At 46.3% G+C, this 23,877-nt stretch overlaps 1 protein-coding gene across 1 annotated transcript; it reads left to right on the forward strand.

The window, feature by feature from the left end:
• Positions 1 to 684: 684 nt before the first annotated feature.
• Positions 685 to 20,742, forward strand: ism2a (isthmin 2a; the record flags this gene model as incomplete). The annotated part of the gene is made up of 6 exons (XM_080849856.1): positions 685 to 816; positions 8,348 to 8,584; positions 11,022 to 11,307; positions 16,958 to 17,095; positions 18,877 to 18,945; positions 20,225 to 20,742. 6 exons carry the CDS (start codon positions 685 to 687, stop codon positions 20,740 to 20,742), a joined length of 1,380 nt encoding a protein of 459 aa, XP_080705982.1.
• Positions 20,743 to 23,877: the final 3,135 nt, after the last annotated feature.

Here is a 23,877-nt window from a genome sequence, read left to right on the forward strand (position 1 = left end):
ATTTCTCAGGAGTTCGAGGCCAACGTGTGTGAAGACAGCGTTGCAGGAAATACTGAAATAGGCATGTCTTTCAAAATGACGAGCAAGTCTGTCATAACCAATAGGTCTTAAATAGTCAAATAGAATTGTGAGTTAGTTTATTATCCACTGTTACGTTTTTTTTAGGGTTACCTGTATCCCTACTTCCGTTACAACATTGGTGGGGACAGAGAGGACGCATTTGAGAAGTATTCCGTACCTTTGCCACAAGCCCAAGGGCCAACAGGACAGTTCTTAAATTGGAGGTCTAGCAAACTGACAACATGTCTTCATGTCACTAACACACGGACGGTCACAAACGGGAACAGATCTGTACAAAGTTCAGACTGCGGCAGGACGCGAGGACGCAAAGCGCAAATCAGAGTATGGGACCCCCTCACATCGCTTGAAAAGGACACAAAATCAAACAAACTCTGCGCATTCCCATCTTGTTTGTGGGTAGTATAACTTTTGTGTCTGTCTCTTTGTGAGATGATCTGTTCTGATCTGATTTTCTTATTCTAATGATCCTAATCCAAAACCAAGGAAACGTGCCCCGGCAGAGTATAAGTGGTCAAAGTTCTTTGGCGCACGTTGTGCGTCGCAACTTCAGGCTGATGATCTGAAGAAAACGATTGCCTTTCACTGAATTGATTTCAAGAAGAAATGCAGAGAGTTCGGCGGAAAGTTTTGGGACTGTTGGTAGTTCTCTTGACTCTTTCCCTTCTGACAGTGAGAGGACTCCCCATCAAAAAGCACAGGAGCAGTAGCTTAAAACCCAGGGGCGCATCCACGGAGGTAAATTTACTTTTAACTCTATATATATCAGTACTTGCTGTTATCAATATATGGGATGGATATATTACAAAAATGCATAAATAAGGATTTGCCTCACGTTTGCACACACATAATGGGACTGTGCAATGATTCGTTGGGCGAGTTTGACTCCAATCATGGTCTGGGGGAAATTTGCCTTTTGTAGTGTATGTGATTTTAGTGACGCTGATGTCAAATCATTCAATATTTTGCTTGAAATCACTACTTAGTGATTGATAAGTCGACGGTGCGGATTCGGTTATTACCGGCATTGATTGATTGTCACATTGTCATAATTCGAGAATAAGTATTTATAAATACATCATTTAAATACTTTGTGCTGTGGCCAATCTGTTGTCCCGTGGGGCTGCTTGCAGTTGTGCGTTCATCTCTAGGATTTATCTATTCAAGATTATAGCCTCATATACAAAAAGTCCTATGGCGGTCACTTACATTTCATTATAATGACAGTAGCCGGTCCTTTGAGTTTGGGGTACCCTTGTGAAAACGGTTTGTGATTTCTGGACCTAGTCACTCCTCATTGTTGTGTGTTTCTTACGGCGTGTAAAAAATCGGCAGCCTCTGTGTCGTGTCACCCATACCTTCGAGTTTGTACCAGCTGAAGTCCAGAGTTACTTCTCTTACAGATTGTTTTCTGAGACCAATCAAGTAGAACCTATACACTCGACGAATAGAGAGCGTGCTAATGTCCTGCAGTTTTGCGCTCGGTGCGTTTGTGTTCTTAAGTTTAAAAACAGAAAATCTCTTAGCTAAGGTGTCAGACTGCACACATAGGGCCCTATCTTGCACCCAGCGCAAGTGACATTGTCACCGACGCAAGTATCATTCCTATCTTGCACCCGGCGCACAGCGCGATTTTCCCTCCAGAGGTCCGCTTCGAAATGAACTTGCGTCGACATGGGCGGGGGCGGAACAGAGAAGGCGTTTCTCTGGCGCAAGTGGTATTTTGCAGTTTTCAAAACAACGCCGTGCGCCGTGCGCCATTGACCAAAAAAAAGCTGGTCTAATGTGAGGCGCAATGTCTAAAGTCTGTAACGCGTATTCAGAACGCTATTTTAAGGGCGCATGTGCTTGCCCGCACAGTATAGGACCTGTAGGCTACACTTTACTTCTGTCGTCTTCACGAGAGATTTACACCAATTGTTTGGCAAGCCATATATAATTACAAGGAAAATAAAGTATTTACCACATGAGGAAATCATTGTGATATCCGTATCCAAGACATTTAAAAACTAGGCATACATCTAGCGTACACAATTGACCCAAATGATTCAGGTTAATTGAAGCTGCGTGACATTTGATTTATTGTATGGCTTTGTTGCATTTATTTAATGCCAGTATTATTATAAATCTTGTAAACTCATCTCTGTGTATGTGGACTTTATTTATGTACCTTGGGTTTGGTCAGCTGGTGCACTGGCTTGGGTGCCGATTTCCATGCCCCCAAATCCCTGCACGCTCTCAGGCGTGAGGGTAGACGTGGCGATGTCCTCTGCTGCCGTCAGATCCTGGGTCGAGGCAGATCCACCTCCCGTGAAGGCACGAGAACGTGTGTTACCTTCCAGCTTGGATGTCCCACGTCTCCGGACGTCATTATAGTGTTTTCGGCAACGTTTTCGGGTGCCCCGTTGCAGAAACAATCACGGCAATATCTTGACATGCTTGCTTGACTTTGCTTACTTTTGGAGGGTTTCTCGCATCCCCATATATATCTATCTCCCGGCTTTCTACAAAGCCATACAATAAATCAAATGTCACGCAGCTTCAATTAACCTGAATCATTTGGGTCAATGTGTAGGCTATATGTATGCTTATTTTTTAAAATATCTTGGATATGGATTTCACAATGATTTCCTCAAGTGGTAAATACTTTATTTTCCTTGTAATTATATATGGCTTGCCAAAAAATTGGTGTAAATCTCACGTCGGTCTCCTCGGCTGTGAACTTCTCCGGTCTTCCACCAGGTAATTCCGCCATCAAAATAACAAGCCGCTATGGACTATGCGCTTCTCGCTCTTAAAGGGAATGTGAAATGACGCTCCGATTGGTTTATTGCATATTACGCCCAAACCACACCTATGGCTGAGTAACCTCCTTTGGACCAACCCTTTTGACACTTGCGCTGGACGCAAGTGTGTTTTTTCCGCCGTTAAAATAGCAACTGCGCCATAGAGCCGCCCACACAGCTACTTGCGCTTGGCGCCGTCCTACTTGCGTTTCTGATCGGCAAGATAGGGCCCCTAGTCTCAGCAAGACTAGCGGCGCTGTCTGATAAAAGATGATTGATGGGGAACAGTGGAGGAGTGGTTGGTTTCGTGTCTTAGGTGAATGTCAAGCATGCGGGAATATGAGCACTATCCATCACACGAGAGGGGTGCGTGAGTGAGTGTGTGTGTGAGAGTGTGTGTGTGTGAGTGGGTGTGTGAGTGTGTGTTGCGCGCACCCTGTGAGTGTGAGTGGTGGTGGGAGGGGTATTTATGTTTTATTTCTGCAAGCCATCGCTCCTGAGCTTGAATGATCACAGATACACCAGACAAGCTATTTGTTTGAAGTTCAGCAACACATAAATCACCTGGGGTCTGCCATATTGTTCCAACAGATATTTTACTGTCACCATGCAGAACGGAAAACTGCATACCCCCCACAGACCTGAACTGTGTATTTGTCCAGCTGAAAGCTCTGATTTAATTAAGCTGTCATGCAGTTAGGGCATTCAATAGCCTTTCTGACTTGATTAAGTATGTGAATCAATCAAGATCGAAATTCAGTCCACATACCCAAGTCCTGGGTGTGAGTTTGCCCAGAATGTGATGGTTTGACCAAATGTAATGGGCATATCATGAAGGGGACGCTTCAGTGAGAAAGTGCCTTTATTTGCCACATGAAACCAGCCTCCTGTGTCCTCTCTGTTCTGGTGAGCTAACCACAAGGGTCATATTTCAGAAGTGTTTGGGCCAGAATTCTCACTGAGATGTTGTTGGAGGTTGGTCTTATAAACCTCTATTAGGTTGATTTACAATGGAGGCTCATTCACGGACTGTAGTACAAACAGACATGTGGTACACCTGAATCCAGTGGTAGGGAAGGAATGTTCTTTTTGTGGGGTGGATGAGACAGTTGGATGATATGCTTGAGGGAATGATGTGGAAAGTTGAGGGGGGTTTTCTCTCATGATTTTTGCATTGTCACTCTCAGGTACAAGGTTAAAGAAAAGCGTGAGGTTTGTCAGTGAAATTTCTTGCTGGTGCCAGCTAAGATGGCCATTTTGACTACTTGGAATAACAATATATTGGGACAATTGATTCTGTAGAAGTTTTGCAAAGGGATGGTGGCAGGCCGTATTAAAAACGAATATGCATATTATGAAATGGTTAATGGCATTATGTCTTGAGGGTGGTGGTGGTGGTGGGGGGGGGGGGGTCTTGTGTAAAATTGTATATAGTATGAGTACTTAGCCTTTGTGTGTGGGGAATTGTAATGTTGTATATGTTTATTGTGAGGAAGTAAGGCAATGGTTTACTAAAGAAATGTTACCCTTCCTCCTCCTCACTCTCTCTCTCTCTCTCTCTGTTTCTCTCTCTCTCTTAAACAAGCAGGTGTGTGAAAGCATGCTAAACTCCTGCAGCAAGGGTGGATTGTCTTGAGTGGGATGCATGTGTGAGGGGTACCACCTGTACAGTTATTGTAGATCATGTTTCCGTTGCCGTTTGTCTGTTTACCTGTCTGTCTGTCAGCCAGACTACTACTAAACCACCAGGACGATTTTCATGAAACTTGGTGGAAGGGTGTAGCATGGGCCAAGGTGAGCCCATGAAGAAATCCAGGAATTATTTTTCACTGTCGCTAACATTGCGAGTTATGGCATAGTGTTCTTCTAGTTAAACCGCAGCACCATTTTCTTGGAAATACAGGAAGGGGTCAATGCCACACTTCGTGAGGGGTGCCAAATTCTTCAGACTGTTCAGAAGTTCAGGTTTCTGGTCTTTATCACTGCACTGGATGTCTGTGGACGTCAGCAATGTCAAGCACTCTAATTGAGGTTAAGTCGAAACTGTATACCATAATCTACACATAAAACTCAATGCTGCCAACACTGGTATAAAACCTTAGTTTTAGTAAAGAAATGCCAGCTAATATTTAATTACTTTTACACCACTATTTGCCACACGCAGATGTTGGTGGATGTACAAGGTTAGGTTCCCTGTAATCTCCACTGTTCAGATAATGAAATCTCAACAGTTTAAACCGCCTAGGGCACTGTAAAACCTTAGATTGTGTATATCTAAATGTTTATGAAGTATCCCGGTCACATTTGAGCCCTGCTGTCTGGCTGCATAAAGTGAATTTATTTAATCAGTTGCAGAGTGTCAGGATAGATTTCCACAGGGGACACAAACCGCAGCCTCACAGCTCAGCGAGAAACAAAAGCTCCACCACCCGTTTCTTCAAGCCTCTGAAAGAAGCCAGATATGTGTAGCAGTAGTTTCTTTTTCATCTGCATCCTCATTCCTCAGATTTTGCTTTCTTCCCACCAAGGTGTTTGACTTTATAACTGGCCTGCAAAGAATGAAGGGAACTGACAGAATTATTAATACGCCGGCAGACCTCGAAAAAAGGCTTTTTCCTCTTTTCACAGAACAGTCAGCTCTGTCCATTTTACTGAATTATGAGTGAGACGCTGCGTTTTCCACTGCTAATGTGTCCCATTTGCTCTGTGTCTCAGCCGCTGGGAGCTAATGCCTTCTGTGGCCTTCAAAGAAATCCAAACTCGACAGGTCCCCATCGCTCGGACTGCCAGATCACTTTAGTGGCGCTCTCGGTACAATCCCGCTCTTTCACATGCTGAGAGGAAGCAGAACACAGAACACACACCATCACACAGTGGCCATATATTCTGTTATTTTTGGACCTTACTGTTTGGTTTCTCCATACAACCAAATAAGACCCATGTAACAGCTTGGCTTCTTTTCATAAAAACACCACTGTGCTATGGCCATCTTAACTTAGGGTGAGTATTTGAAATGGTGGTCTATCGAATATTTAATGATAGATCATAGCAGAACAAAGTTCATGGTAAATGCAAACCAGAATAATATTTAGAAAGCAGGATGGTTATTGTTGTGTAGAGATAAAACAGCATAAGCTGATTGGTTTCTTACATATGCGAATCAAATCAGACTGGTAGTGTGATGGAAAAACGCAAAGACCTACTCATACAAACACAAAAGTTCTTTAGTTGGCCCTCCGAGTGGAACCTTTTAATGCTCTTCATAGGGCACTTTCATGAAATGTTCTTTATAGAACCCTTTTGCGTATCAGCTGTGTGGCAGGCTTTTTTTTAGCCCTGAGTAAGCATAAAACTGTCTAAATGTGGAACAGGTTCCATGTGGGAACTTTCAGCTATTTACCAGAACTCACAAAAGAACCCCAAAGGGAAGAGCCTGTGAGATGACTAGTGCAGAGTTCAGAAGAAAGAGCTAGAGTGTTGAGAGAAAAAGGACAGTGATGGTTCCTGCCAGACTTCCACCCTCCTCTGTGTCTCCTTGCTCATGCTTACCTAGGCTGGTTGTTAATTGATGTTGTTCTTGGCCGACTCCACTCCGCATGGATCTCTGGGTATTCCGGCCGAAGGGAAATGTGTTTCAGTCTATTGTCTCTGGCCGCTCGGAGTGTGCGACACAGAACATTAAGCACACTCATGTGTGTTCCAAGTCAGGCTTGGTTCACACACTCACACACACACACACACACACACAAATTAAAGCCATCCTTATGCCTGTGCCTTCAAAGTAGTTATGGTGTAGAATGGTGAGCAGTGTAAAATCCAGTTCACGGTTCTTGGATATTGATGAGATTTGTTGTCCACTGCACAAAGGTGCAAAGATATCGCATTTAGTCAGCAGTATATACTGTAGGAATACAGTTCTTTTATAGGATCCAGCTTTTCCAGGAATGCCTACAGTGGCAGGTCTTGTGAAGATAAGGCATGCTTTGGGAAGTGAAAGAGGGACAAGCTCATTTGGCTTGGCCACAGAGATATTCTGTAATGAGTGATTGTGTAATGAATGTACTTCAAAAGGATGCTCCACTTCCCCAGCTCTGTCACCCATGCCAGCCCTTTCATCTGATGCGGTTCTGATTGACTCCATACATCTTCCACATGTACTGCATCACACAACAACCCATCGAGCTAGAGGGATCCAATGTTTTCACTGCACATTTAAGGTTCTGGGCATTTTTCACTAATACAGTTAGTTAATGATATTTTGTTTACTGAGACAGTCAGGGGCTTGGCATGTAAGCTGTGACAAATGGTGACTGTGAGATTATCCTCTCGCCTCACGTGTGAGGATCGTCTCTGACAGGGGGGCGCTTGTCTGGCCCAGACTTCAGGACTCCGGGCTAAAGTGAACCATATGAAGGAAACGCAGACGCCATAATGCGTGATGATTTACCTGCACAGCCGGCGCAGCACCGTCCACGGGGCCGTCTCCAAGAGTTTGCGCCTTCTCTTCCCCATCAGAGCTAGCCCAGCTTTATTGCTAATGCCGACCATGTGTGGACGGACTGAGGAGCGTCTGTCTGCGTCGGCTAAGTAGACTCAGGCCCGCTGTCTCAGGAAGAGCTGAGATCATCGCTCCTCCACGCCTGTGGTTTGTGTTGTTGGTTTTTAATTTTTTCTGGTTTCTATTTTGTTTGTTGCTAAAGGCAACTGCAGAAGGTATGGTGATACCCGGGTTGATAAGTGGCTGATGTGCAGCGGGATATCGGAGTGTACAGAAGACGTAGGGGTTAGCGGGTTGGCGCTATCTGATGGTTCTGGCAAGCAACTTGTTTGGACTGAGGTTTAAAAAAGTGTTGATTTGTTTCAGGGCAGTTGGCGCAACCATCACTGAAAGAAATGACAAACTGAGCTGTGTGACTGTGTGTGATTGCAAAGTTTAAACAAGATTAACCCGTATCATAATCAGTTTTATTTTTTTATTGTCTCTTATTTCTGAATTCCTTCGTTAATCCTAGCGCTAAGACTGCCGGGAATTGCTTTGCAGTAGGAAGCCCTGTTTGCCTTGGCTCACACCAGGTCATTCTGATATTCTGTCATTAGTTAAACATTTCACTCCAGATGGGCTTGCTCTCAGCTTAACCTCCCCTGAATGAGCGAGAGCACAGCTGTTAATAGACTGGATTGGTATTGTGTTTGGGGGCCAGCAGGTCCACACACAGCCTTTGTGTGTGATGTAATGCCTTAATGGTGTTCTTTCCCTGCTTCCTATTTGTGGCATTGTAGGGCTTTAGCACACACACGGCCTTGTTGGCTTAGTAATCTGAGCGGGGTTAGTGTGCGACCAAGTAACAGGGGTTAGTCCCTCGACTGAATCTCTGTCCTTTTATGGTCCTTCCTTCAGTGCTGGAGATTGAAGCCAAATGTCAAGCCCTGCAGATGCCTTTTAGGAACTCCCATAAATGTTTGTTTGTTCGTTTCTTGTGCAGGTCAAAGGTGAGAGTGGCGTCAGGGACGTCCGTCAGACGCTGCAGAGCCTGCAGGAGCAGAACCAGCTGAGGTCCGACCCGCTCTCGCCCCGCCGTCACAAACGCAGGTGGTCGCACCTCCGCTCCGATGCCACCCTGCCCAAGCCCATGCCAGAGAAGGAGCAGCCCTTTGTCCTGGACCTCAAGAACTTCCCAAACCTGGCCAAGGACCTGGACTCACAGAACCCCAACATTCAGGTCAGACACAGAGACAGTTACCCCCTAGTTACCCTGTTTGAATCCAGTCGTATGGATCCAGACGTTAACAATAACAATAAACACAGTTTTATCGGAGACGGTCACGAGACAGTATCTTTATCAGAATGCAGGTATGATGCTTTCATGCACATTAAAGTGATTTGTCTTCGCATATTTCAGTTAGAAAGTAAAACATCACAGATGGGTGATGAAATAAGCTGCTTGTCCCGGCTATATTTTCAGCCTCTTTAACGTAAATACAGTTCATTTGTCAGGATCAATCCAAAACACCCATGAAAGCACCTCAGACACTACCTCTCATAGACTTCTTCAGGTAGCACTAAATCACTCCCAAAAAAGACTGCAATAATATCCTGTGGCTGGGCCTGGTTCATTAATTTAGTTTGGCAACATGTTTTCCCGGGCTGTAATTAACCTCTGCTCTCATTGTTTCCCTCTGTGCTCCTGGTCTACTCACCCAGCCCCGGCCTTGAGCTCACATCAGGCCTGTACCGCCTCCTGTCCCAGCTGTTCTCCACCTTGGAGGCCTCTTAAATTACACCACGCGCCCCTGCTCCAGCATGGTGTGCGTCAGGTCGGCCATGATGCCGAAACATCTGTACAGAGTTTGAGAGAGGGGGGGTGGGGGGATAGAGAACAAAAACAAGAGTAGTCAGGGGGTGAAAGGGCACCATATTATTTTAACAAGCAGTTTGTAATGTTCTCTCCAGTCATAGATCTCAACCTTTTTAAGGGCTTTTTAAACTGAAGTATTGGCGGGAAGAAATGTTTCTTTTATTTTTAGTGTCATTATGGAGTTTATGCGGGCAAGTGTATTTTAAGGAAATGGAGTTAGACTTCGGGGAAAAAATTACACAAGAGAATACGGGTAACCAAATGTGAAAAAATATCCCTACTTTTATAATGGAGGAAAATTTTTATTCTTCCAAGTGGGAATGGCCCATCCTCCATATCCCCATCAAAACCATTATGCTTTTATATGTCTTCCTGTTCCAACTAGTTCCCGCAACCATTTCCCAGTTTAAGGAGCTCTTATCTTGTTATCACATCAAAAGTTCATCATTGCTTTTGACTGGGCCAGGGTTATTATGGGTCCAGTAGAATGCTGTGCATGGGACTGCCAAAAGGTTATATTAGGTCTTTAGAATGGGGAAACTGATGACAGCATTTTCCTGCCACCGCCATTTTGTTTCTAAGTTTAACGACACACATGACTCAGTGTTCTGTCTAATGACCCGCAGTTAAGAGTTTTATACTTTCAACTATTGAAACTGCTGACAAGTCAGAAGAAATCAAGTAAAGCTTGGGTTTCAAGCGCACCTGGTAGACGACTATCCCCAGTCCCTCATTTGATTTTATTCTCATTTAGTACCTTTTCAAACAAAGGTTCACTGAAATTAAACTTTTTCTCTCCTCATTTCCTACCATGGAAATAGCTCTCAGTTGGCCTCCAAGCTGTGGTAACTTCCCGTACCTTTCAAAAAAGGCCAAAGAGAATGGCTGTCAACTGTATCTGCTCAGTGTAATCACTAGTTTTACCACATCAACTTTCCTTTTCCACGATTTCACTCTGCCTTGAATTATGAGATTTGTGATTATCTCACACAATCAGCACTAAATCCCTGTTTGGTTGTCATTTAGAATCACAAAGAGAACACTAGCTGTGTTCCAGAAGCAAGACCTTCTAGAACCCTGTGTTGTAGAAGCGGAGTATGGGAGGGGTGGGAGGTGGTGGTGAGTGGGTGAGTGTGTCGCTGCTACTGTTGCACACGCGCCCGCTTTGAGGCGTACAGTACAAAAGTAGGCCTGTATAAACAGTTGTAGCAGCCATCAGATTGTTACGCGGCGAGAAAAATAAACAGCCAGCCCTTTGTCTGGGCCTGCAGAAGGATCGTCTGGAGCCCTGCTATCTGTCTCTGGGACCGCCTTCCTCAGAAGCAGCAGGCTCAGGCATGAAGCCCTCAGCAGAGAAGCTGACAGCATGCAAAGAAGAAACAGTGAAGCAGTATTTCACTGGCTCCTACCACAGACCTTGGGGCCTGAGATTGCAAATCATTTGTGGCCTTGTGTGGAAATAATTTATGAGGTTTAATGTGTCTGCAAATTCACAGCAAAATATTGGTTGACCATAAAACCATCATAATAACTCTGGGTCATTACCAGTTGCCAAGCAAAGTGCAAACATGGGTTCTTTGGTTAACATGTGCTTTTGTCCCCTGAATAATTATTTTCTCTCCTACCACACTGGCAGAAGACAACCTTTTGCCTTTTGAAATCAGGTTTTCTAATCTTGTAGACATTCAGAAAAACAATACATGGACAAAACAGTGCTTAGATGCCTCCTAAGACATCTCCATCTGTAAATATGCCCTTACATTAGTGCCTGTTATTCACTTCCTGTTGCTCCATCCTCCAGGTGACTATCGAGGTGGTGGACAACCCCCAGATGGAGATAGAGATGGACCTGGCCAAGGAGAGCCGCAACGACTGGTCCCTGTCCACCGAGGACCGTCTGGGCCACAAAAACCTGTTTTGGCCCCTGTTCTGGGAGTACCATGACTCGGCGGAGGACAGTCTGGGCCAGGCCAGCCTGGAGGACAGTGAGGAGGACCACTCGTTTGACGGAGAGGACTCCGCCCTCAGCGGGGTCGGGGGAGACTGGGAGAACAGGTGGAAGGGCTGGTACTCAAAAGACAACTATGGTGAGTATGAGGCAGAAATACTGTACAATGAAAGCACTGTAGCACTGTAAGGGAAGCAATATGCTGATTTGTCAGTGTATTTTTTTTTTCTCATGTGAGGCTGATATTATGTATTATATGATTATTTCAGTATTTTGAGACTCTTTTGCAAACGTTACCATAACTTTTGGTTTTTGGTCATTTCAGATTGTATTTATTGGTGACAGAAGTGCTGTTTTAGCTGGTGCCCTTGTCATGACTAGCAGATGGAAAATGTATAACTATCTGTTCCTCAACAAATGTCATCCATTTTTTCTTATATATTAATAACAAATCAACTTCAGCTATTCAATATGGCACTGAATTTCCTTCTAGGCTATTGCCTGTCAGACGTACTGAAGCAGGCTTAAAGTAAAGGCCCTGGTGAGGGAAGAAAAACGGTGTAACTTGATAGTCATGTTACACTTCAACCTAATGAGGAGGTGTTAAGACCCATATTTCTCTCAGTTTTTGTATGCGAATGTCAAAAGACAGACCCAAGTGTTGAACGGTGGAGCCTTACATCACTTTGAAGTTCCGCTGGAGCAGTGGGTGACAGATGATAGGTGAAGCATGGTGATATTTCTAAGGGGTGAGTCTGAGTGCCTCCATGTTTTTTGGGCAGTGTTGTGGTTCTGCTCTGTCATGGAAGTTATGAGTGCTTGTGTTTGCGCTTTGTCAATGTTGGCAGCTTGTGCTACGCGCCGGCGGAGCGCTCTGAAGTGTTTTTCTTCAGCAGATTTCCTCTTTTTGCTCCAAAAAGGGCCTCGGACTCGTCTGTTCCCTCAACATGATTTATGATGTAAGCTTGCACTCGACGTAAACATGTCAGTGCTGGGACCCGTGCTGGGACCCGCGCCGACTCCGTATTTGATGCCTATCAGTTGTAAACAGGAACAGGGGGGAAAACTGTTGTGAAAACGCTGTTTTCTTTTCATCAAACAAGCTGAACTTGTGGCTTATGTCTTTTAGAGGAGCAATTAGGAATCCCCAGAAGATTATTCACACAGAGACCTTTAGATTATTTCCTTTGGGAGAAACAGTTCTCTTATACATACTCATGCCCTACCATCAAAGATCATGCTTAAGGGCTCTAAACCTTTGAATGACTTAGTTTGTTCTCAAGTAACTTTTTTTTTCTTTTTGAGGCAGCCTTTCCATGTCTTTTTACAGAACATGAAAGTAAATATCCCCAGGTCTGTCTGAGTTATGAATACAAATAAAATAATCTGTTTTGAGATCAGAACTTCCTCTTTCACAAAGGCATCTGTAATGTCCTGTCAGTTATGCTCACTCTCAATCCCCAGGCATTATACCTCATCACACAGTGAGGTACTCCACAGCACAGCACAGCACAGCACAGCACAGCACAGCACAGCACAGCACAGCACAGCACAGCACAGCACAGCACAGCACAGCACAGCACAGCACAGCACTGCACAACGCAGCCGGCGCAGCACAGCACAGCACAGCACAGCACAGCACAGCACAGCACAGCACAGCACAGCACAGCACAGCACAGCACAGCTCAGCAAGTCACAGCAAAGCACAGTCCAGCACAGCACAGCACAGCACAGCACAGCACAGCACAGCACAGCACAGCACAGCACAGCACAGCACAGCACAGCACAGCATAACACAGCATAATACAGCATAACACAGCACAGCACAGCAGTGCAGGCTCGTCACAGCATAGTCCAGCACAGTCCAACACAGTCCAACACAGCACAGCAGGCCGGCACTTCAGACAGATGACATAAAGAGCGCCTGTGCCACCACCAATCCAGGCTGAACTGAACTGCTTTTTGTTCCGTTTGACCAGAAGGGCCTTTTATTTATGTCTGCGTGTCGTGAGACAAACGCCAATTGTCTGCCAGCTTGAACTCTAGGAGAGGCTTCTCCACGGCCACCGCACACTGTGGGCTGCCCAGCTCTCTCTCAATAAAGGGGGGTCCCTCTGGGGGTGGGGGTGGGGTGCTGGGGTTTGGAGGGGGGCTTGCTTCCCCTCTGGAGAGTCAGTGGAAGCTGTTACGAGTGAAAACAAATGCAACGATCACACCAGAGAGATAGCAACTATAGGTGTCATAATGTATCATGTACTCTGTGATCAGTATGAAAAGCTATAAAACAATTTTGTACATAAACTTGAATATTTGTATGTCTTGAAAGATAAATACAATGTGCTATGATTGTCCATGTCTTTTGACAGTTCAAACTTCATTCAAAGCAAGCAGTTGGAAAGAGTGAAAGACAGTCAAAGCACAAGCTTACTGAGAGAGAAAGAGAGAGTGAGAGAGAGAGAGAATATGGAGAGGGAAGGTGCCACTGGTTGAAAGAGACGCTTAGGCTTAGACGCTTAGGCTCCACATACAAACTCAGAGACAGTGCCTGAGTTAAACGACAGAAAGAGAAGATAAAGCAAATCTGTTTTCATTAGTGGACATCAGAGAGTTGAGACCCCGGAGAGAGGGGAAGAGGAGAAGAATAGAGAGAGAGAGAGGAGAGGCGTCCGTTTGGCCCACATTAGTGACTGCCGGGGCTGGAGCGGCAGCCCCTTTGTGTGGGTCCCCTTTGAAGTTGACACTGGTCCTCGCGCGCACACAGACACACACACACACACACACACACACACACACACACACACACACACACACACACACACACCACACACACACACACACACACACACACACACACACACACACACACACACACACACACACATACACACACTGGTCCTCGGCGCGCCAAGCGGCGCATTTTTGAAGACCTAGCCCAGAGCATTGGCTATTAGCAGCAAGAGGCCACTCTTCACACACACATCCACACAACTGACTCACACACACACACACAGAATCACACACCCTTACCACTGCCACATCAGACTCATGCACACACACACACACACACACACTGCCTCATCAGGCACACACACGGGTGTGCGCGCACACACACACACACACACACACCCTCACCACTGCCTCACACACACACACACTAATTCACCACTGCCTAATCAGACTCACACACACACACACACACTCATCCTTGCCGTGTCGCATTTTTGAAGATCCAGCCCAGTGCGTTGGCTAAAAGCTGCAAGGGGCCACTCTAGTATTTGGGTTCAATTAGACGGCAGATTGGAAACACAATCAGATGAAGCCCGACAGTGCCGACTCCAGCAGCCCTTTTCATCTGCTGTCGGGGACCTCTGTGTGAGGCGTACAAAGCCCCACACATCACACAAGCACAAGCACAAACACAAACACACACACACACACACACACACACACACACGTAGGCCCTGTTAGACCCATGATTTAGTCTGTGCAGCTGTGATTCAAAGAATCCTGTCTATTATAGTTATAGATTATGTAATTGTATGTATATGTATATATAGGACTGAGGCAGCAAACGGGCTCGCCGTCCAAGGCGGTTCGCTCCAGCTCTCCACAGCCTCTCCCTCCATGTCATTAGAGGGGACTGCTGAGCTGTGTGGTCTGCTGAGCCTGCCAGGCCTGAGCAAGTGATCACAGAGTGCCCGTTGCGGTCGTGTCAACACATGCACCTCACAGGCTGCCGTGGCCACCAGGCCAGGAGCCATGCCGAGCCGCGGCCACCACGGCATGATGGGAAAAACGCTAATGAGTGTACCCACTGGTGGAGGCTGACACCAAATCTGTGTACGAAACCCAACCATTAGTGTTAAACACAGGATGGCAAATAAGAAGGATGTTAATTGCGCAGTAAATCTGCCAGTGTGCGGAGAGAGGCGTGGGATTTTCTTTTGGCTGTGCGGAGAGCCGTATATCTCCCAGATGACTGGCAACTCTGAAGCGGATGTGGGCCGAAGGTGGTGTGGTTCAGTCAAAGCCCTGCCAGCTCAGGGCCGGATCAGTGCCGTATCTGTGCCGGATCCTGTCAAGAATCAGAGGTGATCTTGAATACCAGATGCACTGCACTCTAAACACAGGCCTGGACTGTAGACTAATGTCCATTGCATCTGTAGGGCGTTAAACTGGAGATGCAGAAGGATTTTTTTAATGCAAAGTTTACAAGGTTTGCTATTTTGAGGGTTGTGGAGTTGTCAACAAGAGAATCCCTTTGAAGTTTTTCAGGGTACTCAGCGAGTTTAAGTGTTTTTTCCACTTGGAAAAATCTTTGATTGGTTCAGATTTGGAAACACCTCTGTGCCTCAAGAAGATGCCAGACCTTACAGTTACTCATCGCCAGTCAGAACGGCATCCTTTTATAGTCAGGTTGTTTTTCAAATCCGCTCAGATCCGCTCAGAGAGAGAGAGAGAGAGCGAGAGAGAGAGGGAGGGAGGAGAGAAGGAGGGAAAGAGAGAGGGAAAAGAAAGAGACAGATGTAAAGAGTGAGAGAGTGAGAAGAGAGACAGAGAGAGAGAGTACACGGGTTCAAACATTCCAGGATTAAGGAGAAGAAGGGAAAAAGAGGAGGGGGGTGGTGGATGAGTGGGGCATGTCATCAACACCTCTCTGTTTCCTTTGGCAGTAGCCTTGCTGTAGGCTCCTTCAGCCCTGGCCCCATGCTCGCAATTAGCAACACACTGCTAACCGACAGCAGCACGGCCAAGATGCATTAGCCGCCAGGACCCAGGCTGCACCAAAGCAACATGAACTAATCTGTCTGCTGCTTCCCCTCTCCTCCCTCTCTTCTTCCCTCTCCTTTCCCCTCTCCTTGTCTCTTCTACCCTCTCCTCCCTCTTCTCTCCCTTCTCCTCCTCTCTCCTTTCCCCTCTCCGCCCCTCCCTCTCCTCTCTCCTCTCCCCCTCTCCTCCTCTCCTCCTCTCTCCCCTCCCCTCTCCTCCTCTTCTCCCTCTCCTCTCCCCTCTACTCTTTCCCATCCTGTCCGCCTCCCGCCATGAGTGTGCTTTGAAACTCTAATCTCTTTAACATTGTGGCGGAGAGAGAGCTTTGTTCAGCAAAAGAACAAGAAAGGAAAAAAAAAGAAATAGAGACATAAAAAAAGGAAAGAGAAAGAGGCTATTAGGCCTAAGCTGTCTTACTGAAGTGTTTGTGTTGGCTGGCCTCTGCACGGCTGTAAGTGGCTGAGTCTGCCACTGACAAATGTATTACAGTGCACAACAAATGCCAATGTGCCAGTCAGGTTCACATCCTGTTCATTAGAGCTATTCAATTTTACTGAGGCACACTGTAAGTCATATTAATTTAGTCACACGTCATTACCTTTGCTGTGTGGACAGATTGCTGAAGCGCATAGTCTCACTCTCCCTGGGACTGTGCTGTGATTTTGTTTTAACAGACTGTTAGATCTGATGTCTCTGTTTGGCTGTTGGTAGGTAGAGGAGCAGAGAGGTGAAGGGAGAGAGAGCAGTTGAATGATTTCTCTATGAAGAGATGTTTGGATGGAGGAGTATAGTCTTCTCTTGGCTCCCATGGGGGGACATAAAGGGAGGTCGTCTGAGGATTGCACAGAGAGGGTCTCGTGCTGCAGCCTTAGCTCATTTTCTGTGGTGGCTTTATTGCACAGTGCACCCACCGACTGGGTAAGGAATTTGCTCATCTCACTTCAAAGGCGTAGCTGCTTTTCTAATGTGCTCCTGCCAAACTCTTTGCCCCCCCCCCCCCCCCCCCCCCAACCCCACAGAATACGAGGAGGAGGAGTGGAGTGAGTGGTCGCCGTGCAGCGTTACCTGTGGCCATGGCAACCAGAAGAGGGTGCGCTCCTGCGGATATGCCTGCACGGCAACTGAGTCCAGGACGTGTGACCTCGAGAGGTGTCCAGGTACACTTACCCTATTATTTTACACTTAACACACATAATTAACACGTTTCATTTAAGAAACAAAACCCAGTTCAACACTCCCATCCTATCCCATCCCATCCCATCCCTTTCCATCCCATCCCATCCCATCCCATCCCATCCCATCCCATCCCATCCCATCCCATCCCATCCCTTCCCATCCCATCCCATCCCATCCCATCCCTTCCCATCCCTTCGCATCCCATCCCATCCCTTCCCATCCCTTCCCATCCCATCCCATCCCATCCCATCCCTTCCCATCCCATCCCATCCCATCCCTTTCCATCCCATCCCATCCCATCCCATCCCATCCCTTCCCATCCCATCCCATCCCATCCCTTCCCTTCCCATCCCATCGGTCTCAAAGATCCCTTATTATCCCATCCCATCCCTTCCCATCCCATCGGTCTCAAAGATCCCTTATTATCCCATCCCATTCCCCTTCATCATCTTGCTACTCCATTTCCAACAGAGGATCCCAGTTCTCTCTGCTCCAACCTACCTTCGCTGAAGTTCTGACGTCAGGCGAAAGAACATAGGTTAAGCTCTAACCTCTTATGAGGACTATAGGGATAAGATGACGTGTGTGTGTGTGTGTGTGTGTGTGTGTGTGGTACAACAAGGTCAGGGGAGAACGTGCTGTGCATGTTCCCTGTACCCTTAGAGCTGGATTAAGATCAGTCTGCTGAAACTTATAGTTCACATACACATGAACTGTGTCTGGATTGAGGTGTAGAGAAGACTGTTAAGAAAGTGTCTTCCATGAGAAAGACAGAAGCAACCTAATACCAATAGGACAGATAAAGTCAGATGAAGTCAAAGATGATTGAATTATCATGTCTGAGCAACGATAATACTGTTAAATCAGAAAGTGTATATGTATTTCGAACACAGACATTGATCTAGTGAACAGGAGTGTGTGGACTGCCTCTCAGTCTAGCACAGCATGCAGAGTCTCCGTGTTGCTCTTGGGCTGTAGAGCACACACACACACACGTCTGAATGAGGGCTTTCACCCTTTGTGTGTGTGTGTATGTGTGTGTGGGTACGTTTGGGTAAGTGTGGGGGTGTTCTCCAGTGGGCCAAGTCCAAGCAGTCAGACAGGCCCTCCAGTCTTGTCCCGTTTGCACACAGGGCTCAGGTGGAGCCTGTGCCAGCACCCCACATTGCCATCTCAGAGACGATGAAATACGCCACACACACACACACATACACACACAAACACACACTTACATACACGCATATACACACACACACAAACACACACTTACACTCACACATATACAAACACACACTCACTCACACATATACAAACACACACTCACTAAGACATATTATGGACGGCTGTCTTTCGGCTGATGATATATGCTGCACTCACTTGCATGTGGACACTCCAATCCATCCCAGTGTCAGCACGCTGTCAGCCCATGTTAAAAATCACTCTCCATCCCTGATGTAGTCCATAAAAGCCCAATCCATTCCCAGTCTGTGAGCTATTTGCTGGGCTGCGGGCATGTCTAGTACGGCTCTATGGCAAGAAGCCCTCAATCTGAGAGTCAGTGGCAGTTCACCAGAGCTTCTCAGATGTTCCTGAGGCCCAACTAGCAGACTAGCAGGCCCAACTAGCATCGTGGTATTCACCGGCTCATGGGTAGTTCAATTAACAACCCAAGTCAATTACATATTTTTAGCAAACCACATTTAATCTAGATGCATTGTGTGTAAGAAAATTAACCAATAGACACTTTTGCCCCTGTCTGCAGGTGACCTAAACACAGTGACAGAGCTTCCACCTGTCAACATGGACAACACTACCCAGTCTTTTGGGACAGGTCAGTACAGGGTCTCTGTGTGTGTGTGTGTGTGTGTGTGTGTGTGCGTGCTGTGTGTACAGTAGGTATGCACTTTTGAAATATGATGATTGAGATTAGATTATTTGAGAACAGTGAAGAACAGAGAAGTCAATGTTCTGTTTACCCTCTAGACAGATGTAGGTGTCTCAACACGACAAGGACGCTTGCTGTCTGTGTGGAATGAAAAGCTCTCCTAACCTGCCACTGGTAAATTGGGAGAGACGTTATGTGACTGATGAGGTGCATAAAAGCTTGATTTCTCTCGTGGCACCCTCCGGGCCATGGTGTTGAGATTGACTCTGCGCCCACAAGTCTATGAATGAACCGATATTCGCCACACTTCAGCTTCATATTACCTCAGCTTCCACTTCTGGGCGAAATCTTAGTTGAACACACTAATAACACGCTTGGTCTAGTCTTCCGAGCCGGTGGTTTCACTTCGATTCAGCAACAGTGTCCAGTTTAATGTATGTTTTCCCCCTGCAGTTTAAACAGTTTTGTTCCATCATGAAAACTGCTCTTCTGGGGTTGCAATCACAGGAAGACAGTGGGAGGCCAGCAGAGCAGTTAAATCAAAAAAAAGGGGGGAAAAATTCCGCATTCACCACATTTAAGATAGCTCCTCTGAGGGTGCTAAAGAAACCATGAAATAATGTATCCTCTTCCAAAAACTATATTATTTGCTTTTTACTTTTGTTTTATTGGTCTCCCTCTTTTGGCCCAGTCCATTGAAAGTGATAGCTCCTTTTACTTTACAATAATAACAAAGATCGCGGTATGAAAACATAACATGATAAAGTGTCAGAAGCTTTTTTTGCTTTTTTTTTTTTCATTCACAGCGGAACATAAATGTTTGTAATGAATGCGTTCCAATCTGACCACAGCCTCCAACATAGATGGTGATGTTGAGACCCTGTCAGATGCTCTTATGTTCTTATGCATTGGGTAATTGCAGTGCAGCGAAGTATGGGTTATTACGATTTAATATGCTGAACTCTCTCAGACGCACCGTCCTGGCCAGCCTCTCTGTCTGTCTGTCTGTCTGTGAGTCAGTGCACTGATGAGCGTGGAACCTGAGCTTGTCCAGGTTGTAAATGATTAATGGGCTTGCTTGTGATGTTTCTCACGTCTCCTTGTCCTCACTTGCCAAGAACACACAGTTCAGTGATGTTCGACCCCGATGTGCTCCGTTTAAGAGCATAAAGCGCCTTGCGAATGTAGCTGATGTGTCTGCCTGCTTCTGATTGATCATTCGCAGATGTGGACAGCTGTGAGAAGTGGCTGAGCTGCAAGAACGACTTCCTGCAGAAGTACCTGCACCAGGTGCTGACGGAGCTTCCCAGCTGCCCGTGCGCGTACCCGTCCGAGGCCGTCTACAGCGCCGTCAACATCTTCGACGAGAAGCTGCAGAAGACGTTCCGCTGGCGTGACGCCAGTGGGCCCAAGGAGCGGCTGGACATCTACAAGCCTGGCGCCCGCTTCTGCACGCGCTCCATGCTCTCCTTCGACAGCACCACGCTGGCCGCCCAGCACTGTTGTTACGACGACCATATGAAGCTCATCACGCGCGGCAGAGGCGCCGGCGCACCCAACCTCATCAGCACCGAGTTCTCGCCCGAGCTCCACTACAAGGTGGACGTGCTGCCCTGGATCCTGTGCAAGGGCGACTGGAGCCGCTTCCACTCCGTGCGGCCGCCCAACAACGGCCAGCAGTGCGCCGGCAACCCGCCGGATGACGTTTACATGAGCGAGCTGGAAGAGGCCCGAGAGTACTGAGCTAAGCCTCACCAGGGGGGAGTCGGCCGGTCGAGTCGTTTGTCAAGAGGAAAAACCTCACCACCGTCCAATATGGAGACAAATTGCGCTCCGCTAATTATTGAGGGCAGGTTCGACTGTGGAGCACAAGGTCCTAATGACGCCATTTGGAGGCTTTTGGATTTTTTTTTTTTATTTAAAAATAAGCGGCATTGGATCCCACTGTCTCACACATCAACACTTCAGTTGGAGAGGCAGTCCGTGGAGTCCGGGGATGTTTGCAGTCCAGGTCTGTAATTTATGGCAGAGGCTTGGAGCTGTGGTTGGGATAAACCATACACTATTTATGGACAGCTAAACTGAAATAACACTGGTTTAAAAGGCGGGGATCGAGACTCAGTGATGCAACAGTCCCTCTCTCCCTATCCTTCTCTCTTTCTCTCTCCCTCTCTCTGTCCACCCTCACTTTGTCATCTTTCTCTCTCTCTCTCTGGCACCCTCTCATTCATTCTTTTTCTATCTTATCTTTCTCTCTTACTTGCCAAGTTTCAATCTATCCTCATCTCTCTCTTTCCCTCACCAGTCATCACACCGAGAGTCTTTCCCTCCAGATCCACAGACTATGTGCTGCTATGGTGGCAGAGAAACAAGCGGTCCGTGGAGGATCGCTCACCTCCATGCCCTGGAAGTCTCTGTATTTATTGGATTTGTATCGGGTCAGTGCTGTGTGCTCAAAAGACTCGGATCTCTCCTGAAAGGAATTCACGTCATGCTGCTACAGTTGCCATGAGTTCAAAAAGAATGCTGGGTTTTGTTGTTCTAGACTCTCTCTCTCCTTCTCTCTCACTCTCTCTCGCCTTTTCTCACTCTTTCTTGCTGTCCCTTCGCTGGACTTGGCATGGCTCCAACCCGAGCAGGATGAGTCCAAACAAATCAAACATAACCCCTTTGTGCATTCTCGGACTGCTTCAACATATTATAGGGACCGTTCACATTTTAGGGACATGTATATTATTACTCTAAATGCAAGCATATCTGGTGCCATAGGACAAGATATTTTTGCAGAATGATTTGACCTTTGTTATCCCCCTAAGGAGAATTACACAGGGGCCTAATTAGGTAATGGGGGAGTGGAGAGTGAATGCAGCTCTTGTGTTCCTTAGCAAATACTTAGCTTATTTTCATCACAGCCTACAGGGTTGCTCAATTCAGTTCTAAACATAATTGAATTCCACTGTGAAGGATTTTTTTCTTGCCTGTTAACAAGTTCTGTCTTTGTGTGAAATGCAATCGGAGAAGCCCCTGACACGCGGGAGAGGGTGGATGTGGTGCCGTTGATGGACTTAGGTCTTTTCTGTCGAAGGCAGGAGTGACATCCTGGAAGTAAACATACGAGTCCGTAAACACAGGGACCCTTTGAACACCCCGCATTTGTCCCAGGAGCACAATCAAAGGCTTGTTCCTGGCGTAGGATGTTGTTTTAAGGGCTAAAGCCTTCTCTTTAAGAGTGTGTGTGTGTGTGTGTGTGTGTGTGTGTGTGTGTCTGTGTGTGTGTGTGTGTGTGTGTGTGTGTGTGTGTGTGTGTGTGTGTGTGTGTGTGTGTGTGTGTGTGTGTGTTTATAACAGACTCTTGCCATTGTGCGAAGGCGGAACAAAACCGCTCTTGATTTGATTGTGTAAGACGCGTGTTGATGGAAAACCTTTTCATGCAGGGACCACATCTAGTAGAGATGACATCTCATCGTGTCAGGCAATATCATGTTGTCTTTTCCTCACAGTCCAGCCCATCTGGTCCAAGCATCTCTAGGAAATTGCATTCTACACTTTAAACAAAATAACAAAAATATTCTTTGGCTTTTCCCCATAGTAGAGCTCATTCTTCGAAGAAACCTATCTGACATAGTTTTATTGTATTATCCAGATAAAAAAGGATTCCTCAAGAATTCTTCACCGTATACTGATAGTTCATAAGGTTCCAGAGAGGCTCCAAGAAGTTCTTCTCAAAAACATCTATCTACGTAAACCTCTAAGGGATGCCTTATATCGATAGGTGAAGCATGCTTTTCCTGTGAGAGTGTTTCTACTCATCAAACTCCTGCTCCACCAAGTGCATAAGCTTCTTCGGACATAGATGCCAAGTAATCTGCCACAGACAAAGCACAATGTTAACCTACGGCAGATCCTAGTCTCCCAATGCAATTGAAACTGGCATTTCTTAACTGATTAGAACGTGTATCTGTTTGTTTTTATGATTGAATATATGCATTAATTAATGATTAGGGATAAAGAGGGATGTTTTCTTTGGCCTTTTACTCCAGTCATTTGGTGTCTAGGTATATTCTGTAGAATTATCCACACATAATCATTATTGATAATGTTATTATCACATCCTCAGTATTTCTGCTTTAAAATGTAATTGAATGTGAGATGACAGTATGTATGAACAGTGTTATGGATATAACATCATAAAGAAAAAACACATTTCTTTATTTCTTTAAACATTTGTATAAAGAAAAAGATGACTATGAATAGTTTTCCTTGTAGGCAATCTTCCTGTGATATGTGAGTGTATGCTTTTCCATGGGCATTACATATAACAAGGACCAGCTTTCCTAGTCCAGCCATGTTTGAACGCATACTCGTAGTTATCGAGGCATGCGTGCCAATGTAAAGAACATTGCACTCATTCTCCGCAGCTGTGGGGAAAGGCTTTAATCTCCGGGCGCATTAACGTCCCAAACGCAGATATGGCACGTTTGCATAGAGTTTCACCACCAGGGACTCCGCAGCTTGTTCAGCATCCGCTGAGCTAGAAGAATCTCAGTGGGCGATGGCTCCTCACATGGTGTTGGGAACCAGTGCTGGGGGGGGGGGGGGGGCTGGTGCATGGGTGGGGGCGGGGGGTCGGAGGACACTCACCCACTCCCAACTGCATCCGTTTGTGTGTGCTTGAGTCGGCACAGGAGAGCTTCATTTTAAAGTCTTTCTTCATTGGTAGGAGAGGGACGTCTGTGGACTTATTAGACACTGTAAGGTCCCAGGGCTACGTCTAAGTATGATAGTGGGAGAAGCCAGGTCGGGACACAACCGGAAAATATGTCACGTGTCATGTGTTATGGATGGTCAAGTTGATGTAGGGCTTGGAGTGCTATGCAT

Source organism: Sprattus sprattus (assembly GCF_963457725.1).
Source record: "Sprattus sprattus genome assembly, chromosome: 13".
Classification (NCBI taxonomy): domain Eukaryota; kingdom Metazoa; phylum Chordata; class Actinopteri; order Clupeiformes; family Clupeidae; genus Sprattus; species Sprattus sprattus.